This window comes from Salminus brasiliensis, chromosome 22 (genome assembly GCF_030463535.1).
Source record: "Salminus brasiliensis chromosome 22, fSalBra1.hap2, whole genome shotgun sequence".
NCBI classification, from domain to species: Eukaryota; Metazoa; Chordata; class Actinopteri; order Characiformes; family Bryconidae; genus Salminus; species Salminus brasiliensis.
Window position 1 is genome coordinate 18,887,381 of NC_132899.1, and position 12,574 is coordinate 18,899,954.

The 12,574-nt window shown below is 40.6% G+C and overlaps 1 protein-coding gene across 2 annotated transcripts in view; it reads left to right on the forward strand.

The window, feature by feature from the left end:
• ogfod3 (2-oxoglutarate and iron dependent oxygenase domain containing 3) overlaps nucleotides 1-12,574 on the forward strand; it is a 133,863-nt gene that overhangs the window by 14,896 nt on the left and 106,393 nt on the right. For both annotated transcript variants that reach the window (XM_072666806.1, XM_072666805.1), the window contains exon 8: nucleotides 3,885-4,008. In XM_072666806.1, coding sequence (XP_072522907.1) covers nucleotides 3,885-4,008 — 124 coding nt within the window. The remainder of the gene's footprint in view (nucleotides 1-3,884; nucleotides 4,009-12,574) is intronic.

Here is a 12,574-nt window from a genome sequence, read left to right on the forward strand (position 1 = left end):
CTGCGATTAAACTTTATTACTGTGATCAGTGTAAAGTACTTTTCAGCATGTTTAATGAGGTTGAGACATGATTAAATATTCATATTGATTAGTGCAATTTGGCAAGCTCTTTGTTGATAAACAGCTTTGATCTCTGAAGAATGAACTGTATTTTTGATGACAGACGTAAAGATGAATTCTATTAGTTTTGTTTCAGTGCACACTCTTGAGAGAGGAACGTGTGTGTGTGTTGGGAGAGGGGGCTCGGGTTCCAGTTGTTTGCCTCTTCATTAATTCGGGGCCCGTTTATGTTTTTGAGACAGGTGCATAAATTGCATTCAGACATTTCAGCACTGCCATCATTTCTCATTCCCTGCCACACTCTTCCTAATTGCCCCAAGCCCACCCCAATTTACATAGAAATGGATTACACCACTCTATGGTTAACATGCTGCCATTTTATGTGCTGGCAGCATTTGCCCTTATGATATTTTTAACTTGCATTTGGGGGGAAAAAGAGCAGATTCCACTGGGAGTTCCCCACTATTGCCATTTTTGTGGAATGGTAACAGCCAAGACAAGAAAAGCCCTACCATTTGGAACTGTGGGTGAAGTAGTTAACGCAGTGGCTCTAAATCCGAGAAATATGAGATCTATTTTGTTTGGATACACTGAGCATTCCCCTCATGAAGCAGAAGGTGTATAAAAGTGGAAAACCTCAGCGGAACATTTTCAGTGCCTCATTCAAGGACTTGAACTTTACCTAGAAGGGCAAAACGCGCAGAAACGGCCAAGTGCATTTAGTTAATTATATTCAACACTAAAAACATTGTACTTATGAACCATGAATCATTTACACACTCTCTGAAGGTTAAATACACACTAATGAACATTTCATTAGGAGCAGTGTACTAAGAGAGTAGGACCTCCTTTTGCTCTCAAAACAGCCTCAGCTCTTCATGGCATGGATTCTATAAGGTGTTGGAAACATTCATTTCTGGTTCATGTTGTAAAATGTACACAGGGATTATATATCAAAGTGCAAAACTGGACTTTATTCTAAAAAGAGGGCTTAAATCAGTTGTACAGCACCCAAGAAATCAAAGTTTCCATTAAACACTTTGAGTTATTACTATATATTAAACAAAGTGCAATATATTACTACAGTGACAACATTTTGCTACATTGAGGACAGGGTTTAAAAAACTTTCACTACTAATTGATACAAATACAAATGGACAACACTGTAGTTTTGTCTTTTTTGGTGGTCCAGCTTTCATAATAGCAACTGTGTGTTTCCCCTTGAGAAGTGTTCCCATACTTTTGACGTCTTGGATCTTTACAAACTATATTTGAATCTGCTGCGGCCGCTTAAGAGTGCGCTGAATGACGCTTACCAATGAATGGAGACCAAAATGACTGATCTCATGCACACAGTAAGTTTTGTAGAGAAAAAGTATTTGGTCTTTGAATGGAACTGTTGTAGAAATCAAAGAGGAACATTTAATAAGCTCAATTTAAAATATTGATGTTGATGTGTTGCAGCATCAGCGTCATCTTTACATCATTACAATGACCAATCGTGCCAATTTTTTGGAGTAATTTCATGCTCACAGTCTCCTGTTCTGCCACATCTCAAAGATGTTCTGTTGGGTTCAGATCTGGTGACTTTTGCTTTGTGACCTGGTGCGTTATGATACCTGAAGTAGCCGTTACAACAGGGGCGGGCAATTCCTGTTCTAGAGGGCTGGATTCTTGCACAGATTCTGCCTCACCTGCTCAGTCACACCTGATTCAACTCACTTGTTAAGTGCCAGATTTAGTAGTTCTGTTAGAGCAGGGAGATCAACAAACTGTGCTGGACTCTGGCACATGTTGCCCACCCATGCTTTAGAAGATTGAAACATTGTGGCCACGAAAGGATGTGCATGGTCAGCAACAACACTCAAAAAAGCTGTGGTATTTAAAAGATGATTGGTATTAACTGGCCCAAAATGTGCTAAGAAAACATTCATGTTGGGCATTCTGAGGTGCATTTCTGCTTGTACAGAGTGGTTGTCTGAGTTACTGTAGCCTTCCTGTTGGCTCCAAATACTGCTAAATGTTTCATATCTGAATTTCTGCAGGGCTGAAGTAGATGTTTTTTTCATCAGCCTCATGCATGTGCCAGAATGTAACTGCTGCATGCTGTTAGGTGGGATGTTGGATGGAGATTCAAGTACAAAGCAGGCAAACTATTTCAGCTGTGTTTAATTTATTAATTCATTCTTCTAGTACATGTGTCCCATCCACTTGTGCCTCACACTGCTGGAATTTGGTTATTTAGGCCATTGATGTCATCAAAACCAGCTGTCTTGTTGCCCTAAAATGCAGTGTCGCCTGATGCTGCGTAATGTGGTGATTAGGCCGTATGAAGGAAAAAAAAAGTCGTCGTCTGGTGTCTATGCTAGGCTACGGCTAACCACATGTGACTAGCTTTTATGCTCTCCGCTCAGGCCACAACTGACTACACAGCAGAGTAGAGTGTAGTTGCTGTGTTTTCCTTTTCACTCAAAATGTGACTGGAGCGTCCGTGACTCAGACATTCGCTGAAAAGCGCTAACGTTATTAATTGTGTGCTTTTTGTACGTTATCTGTGTTCTCTTTATATACCATTATATAGCTTCTGACAAAACTCAGACAGTACTGTAATCATCGTTCCTTTACTGTGCGATGGCAAAGAAAACAGGCCAAGCTCTGCAGACCAGAATGATTGAAGCTCTGTGTGTGTGTGATCCACTGACAGGATGACACATGTGGGGGTTGTTACACAGAAGAGGAGGGAGATCAACATTAAAAATAACAACAAAAAAAAGCATTCCAGAGAAATATCTTTTGGATCTGCCAGCTAAAGTTCTTGACCCCTAATGAGGATTAAATAAACAAGCTGTTTTTGTTTCAAAGCGGGTTGATGTAGAGGACTCTGGAATGGATTTGTGACACAAAAACAGCTCAATTCTTGTGGCTTGTCGTTTATCTTTGTCACTCAGTATCTTCTATTCATGTATCCTCATTTTTAAGAAGTTTCTAGCCGCTTCTGTGAAGGTGGTGGCAAGCTGACTGAGTCTTTAAGAAGATAAAGGTCTATAGTTATTACTCTTCTGGACACTGATGATGACATTATTTTCTCAGTGTCACCCAAACACCTCATATCTCTGAAACTGCAACTTTACAGGAGGAACTTTGAAGTTAAAGTGAAACAGATTTGTTCCAGGTCATGTTGAAGCATTTCTTTGTCCATTCATTATGAAATTGTGACACACATTCAAATTATGTCAAAAAAAGTAAAAATATACAGGGGTTTTTGCATGACCGACTCTGTCTGCCTTTTTGTTCTTTCAGTTGTGGGCAAAACATTCATTTATTTTTGTTTTATTTATTTATATTTATTTTTATTTATTTAATTTATTGGCTCAGAAGTCATGAGTTTAATACCCAAGCACAATTAGCTGTGCTCTCTGGGTGGGTAGGCACTCTCTCCCCTCATCACTCTTAAGCGATGTTGGCTGCCACAGGCCTCTGGCCATCTCTTAGCTGGTACAGTAGACCTGCGGATCCTGCGCTTTCCTCCGAGCGTGTCTGCTGCCTGGTGATACCGCATTGGCAGCAGTTTGAAAAAAAAGAAGCAGAGGCTTTTTCGTGTGTTGGAGGACTTGTGTTAAGTACTTACCCTCCTGTTGTGGGGAACTCTGCCAGTGTCTGTGGGAGTTCCGGACGGGTAACCCACAAATTGGCAGTACCAAATTGGGAGAAAAAAGGAAAAATTACAAACATTTATATAATCAGCTTCTAGTAGATAGTGTTTTAAGCCTACTCTTGAATTATGTGCCCTCGCCTTATTGGGAAAAAATGTGTGATTTTTACAGGTGACTTATGGGTCCTTCGACTACACATCATTACTCTATCTGACGGACTATGGTGTGGATTTTGGAGGGGGGCGATTCATCTTCATGGACCCGAACAGCAACCGAACAGTGGAGCCTCGTGCAGGTAAACTGTGCTTTACTCACATATTTGTGAAGTCTAACCTGAGACTGTGTTCATATCCTGAAGGGTAATTAATGTAATAAATCTAAAGTGAACATGCAACATGTGCCTATGCTGTGTACCAGGTGTGTAGACCCTGTGATCGACACTTTAGAGCTCCTCAGTGCTTAAGCTCTAACAGACCCAGATTCTGATGTATTACAGAAAACATACTTCAGTTTTGATGGTCATTCTTCATACCTTGTTGGCCTAGTTTAAAAAAGCCATATTTCTGACTATAATGTATCTTAAATGTGCACCAAAAGTATCTTTCACATTCAACCCTTAGTAGTGAAGTACTATGAGCTGTATACCAGGCTGGTATATCCTCCAAAATGTCAAATGCACAGGACAAAAAAAAAACATTCATGAGAATCAGTGTAAAAGATTTTATTTCAGGTCACTTTGGAGCACTCCCAAATTCACCAATTTTTAAAATCAGATTTCCCACATTTTCTCCCCTATTTGGATCTCTAATTACCCAACACATACGTATGTACGTTGTCCTTTGAAAACATCTCTTCCTAACTTGCTAATAATTTTTGCATATTTGCTGACAAGTGATATTGGAATAGCAATGTGTGAGACAAAACTGCACATTAGTGTGTATTTCTCTCTCTCGCTCTCTCTGTCTATATATGTGTGTGTGTGTGTGTGTGTGTGTGTGTGTGTGTGTGTGTGTGTGTGTATGTATGTATGTATGTATGTATATATATATATATATATATATATATATATATATATATATATATATATATATATATATATATGTATGTATGTATGTATGTATGTATGTATGTGTGTATATATATATATATATATATATATATATATATATATATATATATATATATATATACATACAGTCATGCCCGAAAGTATTCATACCCCTGGCAAAGTTTGACTTAAATTTACTTTTATTTTACCAGAAGTTATATTTTTGCCTTGAAACGACACAGGCATCTCCCAGGAGATAACACGATGATGTACAAGAGGCATCATTGTGGGAAAAAGTATTCCTCAGCTTTTATACACATTTGAACAAAAAGTGGCATGTCCAAAATTATTCATAACCTTTGAAAACTGTCACAGTATATGGGAAAATCCAAAGTTCTATACCATTCCAAATAGTCCAAGCTGTTTTAAAGCATCCTAATTACCCTGATTCATTGGGAACAGCTGTTTTAATCAACTCAACAGGAGAAAAACAGCAGCTCTCTGCAGTTGGTTTGTGGACAGTCATGGCTAAGACAAAGGAGCTCACTAAGGACCTGCGGCTGTGCATTGTGGCCGCTCACAAGTCAGGAAAGGGCTATAAAGCCATATCAAAATGTTTTCAAGTTCCAGTGGCTACAGTGCAAAGTATTATTAAAAAATACAAGAAGTTCCGCACTGTGGAAAATCTCAGAAGATGTGGTCGGAAGCCAAAAGTGACACCTGTGCTGGCCAGGAGAATAGTGAGAGAGGTGAAGAAAAATCCAAGGATCACCACCAAGGCCATCCTGGTGAATCTGGACTCTGCTGGTGGCGACATCTCAAGGCAGACAGTTCAACGGACACTGCACACTGCTGGGTTCCACGGACGCAGGCCAAGGAGGACACCACTTCTCCAGAAAAGGCACACAAAAGCCCGCTTGACCTTTGCAAATGCTCATCTGGACAAAGAAGAAGACTTCTAGTGTTCTGTTTTATGGTCAGATGAAACAAAAATTGAATTGTTTGGCCACAATGATGTGTGCACCATTTGGCGTGAAAAAGGAGAAGCCTTCAACCCTAAGAACACCATCCCCACTGTCAAACATGGTGGTGGGAACTTAATGTTTTGGGGGTGTTTTTCAGCCAATGGACCAGGGAACTTGATCGCAGTAAATGGCACCATGAAAAAAGAGCAATACATCAAGATTCTCAACAACAACATCAGGCAGTCTGCAGAGAAACTTGGCCTTGGGAACCGGTGGACATTTCAGCACGACAACGACCCAAAACACACAGCCAAAGTGGTGAAGAAATGGTTAGCAGACAAAAACATTAATGTTTTGCAGTGGCCCAGCCAGAGTCCTGACTTGAATCCAATTGAGAATCTGTGGAGGGAGCTAAAGATCAGGGTGATGGCAAGGAGACCCTCGAACCTCAAAGAGTTGGAGCTCATCACTAAAGATGAATGGGCAAAAATACCAGTGGAGACATGCAAAAAGCTGGTCAGCAATTACAGGAAGCGTTTGATTGCTGTAATAGCCAATAAAGGCTTTTCTATTAATTATTGAGAAGGGTATGAATAATTTTGGACATGCCACTTTTTGTTCAAATGTGTATAAAAGCTGAGAAATATTTTTTCCCACAATGATGCCTCTTGTACATCATTGTGTTATCTCCTGGGAGATGCCTGTGTCATTTCCAGGCAAAAATATAAAAATATATAAATAAAACATAAATATTGTATAAATGTATACACAGATCAGATATAACATTACACCAACTGTATAATATTGTGTAAGTCCCCCTCATCTGGAATTGAACAAATCCAGGCAGTGTCCGGAGTTCACAGAGCCATCAGCAGTCCAACCTCTTCTAGCGAACTCTTTAAAAGTTCTTCTAACTGTGTTTTAGTAGATAACAAATCAATAGCTTACTGACCAGCAACGCTTTCTGACTGCACAGTTACTAGTGAGAGTTTCAAAAGTCGTCTGCACAGTATTTCAACATTTCATGAGAAATGAACAGTGTAGACCAGTAGACTTGGTTCACAATTAGTAGGAAAAAAACATTTATTTTGTTATATTAACATACATAAACATACATGGAAATGGTTATTTGTAAAACTTAAAACCTGGTTTGGTCTAAGACACTGTGTACTGTTTCCTGATGTATTGATGCTTTTACTTCCTCACCTCAGTGATTGTGGAGTAGCACAGTGTGTAGCACAAATGAATCAGTCATAATTATCAGTAAAGGCTTTTTTACCCTGACCTCATTACATGTAGCTCACTCTCTTTTCTGAATCATCCATTCCCAGTTCCATATTAGATACTTGATATGAAAAATGATGCCACTGGCTGATGTGTTTTGTAAGAAGCTTTCTCAGATGGGTGGCAAACGACTGATTTATCAGCTCTGTGAAGGGGCAGTATTTGAGAATAACTACATGATTGAAGACAACAATGTCGTTCAGGTTCCTTAGGCTTGAGAGAAGAAGTGATGCTTTGTCACGTAGTGCGACATTCGCAAAGGCCCTTTCTTCTGAATACACCTGGGTCCTTGAGGGAGTGTAGGAGGAGGGAAGAACGAAATATGGACTGTGAGTCAATAATAAAACATCACAAAGCTCAAAAGTGCTGCAACGTACAGCATCTTCGTCAATGCTTGGAGAAACCTCTGGCGTACATTATTTATCACCTTAGTAGTGATCAGTTTAGTCTTCGTTCTGCCTGCTTAAACTGAACTGGTGTATGGCAGGCTGTAGAGGGGTTGGCTTAAAGACGCCTGCTGCGGTTGTTCCCTGCACGACTCAGTCAGTGTGTTGATTAGCCATCATGCGCAGATGATGAACCAGTGAACTTCAGCTAGGTAATTACTACCCTGATAGATACCTCACTTACAGTGTGACTTACAATCAGCCTCCCTCCTTCACCCAGGAGGAGGCGAGGAACTCCAGGCATTAGTCAGTAGGGGAGTTTAAGGGGAGGGGATAAAGAGGGTCGGAGTGAAGGGCACAGAAGCGAGGGCTGGAGAGCGATAGGCGAAGAAACATGCCGAGGGATAAAACTTATATAAGCCTACAGGGGGAAGTCAGATGAAGAACCTGAGGAGAGGGGCATGTAGAGGAGCAGTCCGTTGGGAGAAGGGCACTTCAGCCCATCACAGCGGGGAAATTGAGCCCCAGTGCTGGAGAACAGCTGCCTTCCTAGATTGTACAATCACAGCCACAAGCCCCTGAGGAACAGAATGGTCTTGCCCCACAGAGCTCCTCACACACTTAATGCCCACTGTGTTAATAGGAAATGACAGGTGTATTCCTGGCGGTCCTTGCTCAAATCAAATGAAATGCACTGTGGGTGCACATTTTGGGCAATGTGTTTGACAGGAAGGAGGGAGAGACACGCTTAAAAATACCAGAGGTTCCAAACAAACTTGTTTAGAGTAATTCCAAAGTAGGACCAATGTTGGTTCCTTAAAGCATTTTTTTATTATCATTATATAGTGCATTCTGACTAATGTTATGTAATGATGGATATCTTGTCATTGGCAGGGATGAGGAAAAACAAAAAAGGCACTGCTCTTTTAGGTCTAGGTGGTTGTTGTGCTGTTGTAAAAAGGTTGCTTGGTGGTTGCTAAGTTGTTCCATGTTGTTGCTGAACAGTTTCTATGGTATCCTAGATGGTTGCTATGGGGTTGCTAGGTGGTTGTTGTGGTATTCCAGGTGGTTGCAATGAGGTTGATCGGCAGCTTCTGTACTGTTTCAAGTGGTTGCAATGCTGTTGTGAAGCAGTAGATATAAGTTGCTGGGGGGACAAAAAACATTTGCTAGGCAGAAATAGCATGTGGAATCAAAAAGCTGTATACAAGCGCACCACTCATGATTAGACAAAACAATAGAAACAGCATATCACAAGTCACAGAAATCATCTAAAAAGATTAGTTTTACGTAATTTCTTGGGAATGCCAATTTTCAATTGCGTCCGGTTTGCAGTGAGGCTGCTGAGGAGTGAAAGACCTTGCAGTGCTTAAGAGCAGGAGAAAGCTCACTAGGTCAGAAAGACACAGAGGAGCTGTACCATAAGCTGCACTGTATGTCAAAACAAGGGTTTTAAAATCAATACGAGCACGAATGGCAAACCAGTGTAGTTAGTGGAGTACTGGAGTGAAATGAGAATGAAGTGAAGTGCAAGTGAGGACTGGAGATATGTTTCAGGTAAACCAGCAAAAGAGCATTACAGTAGTCTAACCTGCATGAAATAAAAGCATGTACACGTTTCTCAGCATCAGAATGCCTGTAAAAACAGCCTCAGCCCTGCAATGTTTAAAAAAATGGAAAAATGGGGGTTTTAGAAATATTCTTGCCATGAGTGTGAAATGTCAGCATTTTGTGCTACAGAGTGTATCAAAAGCAACTGTAAGGTAGCTGACGACTGACACAAAGAGATTCTAGGGATGTCCCCTCTGATCTGATCTGAGCACCCTAATGCTGACTGTCTACTGATGCCAATTCCGATCCGACATTTGTAATAATTTTGGTTATTATTCCTGTGTCTTACCAGACAGTGTTGCTGTCCATCTCGGTACAGTGAGAAATCAAGAACTGTGAAACCTGGTCGGCGAGAGCTAGCTTGTTGCCTATACTCATAGTGCATATCCGAGCAGGGATTCCCAGAGGAACTTCTCTCTGGCGGCACTTCCTCAAGCTAGGGTTAGCTTTAAACACCTGCTCACTTATCTGACTTCACCTTCCTGGTTCTGTGAGTCTGAGCCTCCCTTTTGCAGAGATTGGCACAGGAAAAGCCATGTCAGAGGCATATATTGACATATCTGGCAGAGTCTGGTAATAATGTGCTGTCTTCCACATTGCCAGATTTGACTAGAATGTAAAGAGAATTTTGGAGTTAGCCTATTTTGTTGCCCTGTTTTGGTTATGATGAAAAAGAAAAAAGTTCTTCCTATCTAGAAGTGTGACAGTGTCAATGTTGATGAATAAAAAGTCACACAGCCAAATATGTGTGACAAAAATGAATGTATAAAAAAAGGTCACCTTAGTGAGGTTGGTAATGGTAACATGGACTGAAGAATATTGTTTTTAAAGTCACAAAGAAAAGCTCCATTACAACAGAACAGGTTTAGTGATTGTAGGCAAAGCTATGCCAAAGGCTACCATAAAGATGTCATGAATTTAACAACAGGATTTAAATCACTGGGTTCCCTTAAGAACAGAAAGCATAGGTTCATAAAACGCCTGTAGAGTCCAGGCACAAAGTATTCTGGACAGGAGATGAACACCACAGTGATGGAAAGAAGAAAGTGTAGAGAAGAAACACAACTGCTCACTGAATTATGGTGGCATGGGCATGTATGACTGCCAGTGGTACTTGATCATCCTGCAGCAGGAGGATGAGTTATGAAGTGAACAGTGACATCTTAATTGCTCACATCCACCTAAATGCCTCCAAGCTTTGTTTATGGCACTTCACCTTGCAGTATGACAACGCAAAACACTGGTAAAGCTAATGTGGAGCTTTTCTTCTCAACCGTGTAGAATGTCCTTGACCGGCCAAGTGAAACACCTGATTTGAACCCTTACTGGACAAGGATTTCTCATACTGAAAGCCAGGCTGAAGACAAACACAGCGCTCGGAATAAATACAGGAGATTTCTTATGCCGCTTCACTAAATGTAGGTGTGTACATCTGAATTGAAGCTGACATTCTACACTGTAACCTTACAGGTTTTTGTGACATTGAAAGTCAAGCGCTGGAGTCAAAACACGTACAGACTGCTTTCGACATTACATCTCCACAGGACGGAGCTCAATATAGGCCAACTCTGTTCTTCCTTGAGCCAAAATAATATTTTCCACAACATGTAATGACAGAAGGTCAACATAACAATTGATTTTCCGCTAGATCGTTCTGGATTACAGTGCCTCCTCGCCAAAGTTTGCTCAGTATGTTATTTATCGCACCCTGGCTAATTAGATCATTGAAAGCTTTACAACATGACATCTCCTCCATAAAAAACAGATTAAAAGATTATTAGTTGTGGCCATCAATAACTAAGGCGGAAGTGTAGGTGGAATTTATGAAAGCTTTAAAAAGCTGACTCTGCGTGTGTTGCTGACTGAGTGGGTGTAGCTTAGAAGGTTTCTTCATTGATTTTGGACTTGGACTTTACATTGGGCAATAACATTTAAACTTGTTTTGGTCCCACCAACTAAGTTAAGATCTCAAAGTACATTTTATGCTGATTGATGTGACCAAGTATACAGAAGTATTCATCACTCATCACTTTCTCATCACCAGACAATTCACTCAAGTGTCAAGTTATTTGGAGACACATGTAATTCCTGGCTGTGAGGCACTGGCCTCTTAATAGATGGTAAATTAGGATATTTAACAGTATGCTAAGATTTTGATGTCCATATGTTCTCTTTTTTCTGGATATGTCTTCTCAAAAATGTGTCCTTGTGATGCTTGAGAGGCTCTTTAGGCAAGTTCGGGTAGCTCTTAGGCTAACATCCTACCTGATAGGCTCATGAACACCTGACCTGACGTCCGCTTCACTGGAACTCCATTACCGACTTTCCCCTCCACAAAGTTTTAGCGCTTTCAACCATAGACGCAGGTCCTGTGTTGGAAAGCTAGTGAGCTCTTCTCTAAATAACGTTAAATAGCTTGTTGGGATGTTGGGTCAGCATAGCTAGCTACTTTATGATCAGTGTTCACAGCAGTAGCCTATTTCAGGCGACATTCACTTTGAATACGATATGACCATAAACTATTTGATAGGAAATGACCTGAAATTCTACACAAAGACAGAAGACACAAACTCTTGAAAGTGGGTGGGATGAAATAAGGTGTATAAGTACCCGCATCTACCCGCCAGTGTCCCTCGGTGTCCCCTCTGTATTTTCGTTCTGTCCTAACCATAGGAATAGCAACAAATATGGTGAGACCCATCTGCCCAGGCTGTGAGTAGTCTTACATATGTGACACAACAAGTATTGGGGGTCCGGCTTTTATCCTGGTCACCCACTTTAGAACCAAAGCCATTTTTAATGACTGTTGTGAAATAAAGTTTTTTAGCAGGAAGAACTGAGACTCTTTACACAGTTTTGTGGCATTATAATGGTGGACTGGGGATGTAGAACTGTTCAACAGTGGAAAAACACTGCCCCAAATACATTTCACATTGAGTTCTGGCCTGCAACGGACAGGGAGCTGCTATTCAGTGGTGGGAAACATTTGCACATCCTAACATGTCCAGTCGTGTCTCTGCAGGCCCCTGGTGACTTAGCAAGGCTTGTGCTTTCAAATATGATGTGTGATGTATATATCCTACTGGAATAGAGTAAAGCTCTGGGTGATCATTCTGAAAATATATTTGGATTCAGCGTGCAGAAATAAGACTTAATGGGACAAAATCCAGTGTTATATGCTTCCTTCACTGTGTGCTTAGCTCTGTGCCCTTTTTCACTGGGAATTCCACAGATGTGTTTTTTTTTTATGTTTTTGCAATTAAAAGGTTAAGATGTAAACAAAGTGATTCAGTATGACTAAGTGTGAAATGCTCCATACTAGAGAATCAGGATTGTTTGCAGTGGTGGTGACAGGAATTACACATTCAAAGTGTTGAATGGCTTATAAGCTCTCTTGCAGTCAGTTATTTTACCCACAATGGTTATGAATAAGTGGCCTGATGCCACATACATTGTTTTAGGTCTGTTTTGAGAATGTTTTGGTTTATAATGTAGAGAAATTCATTCAAAAAAGGACACTTACACTTGTCAGCATTTCATATAAATATGGGGTACGTTCACTGGTGG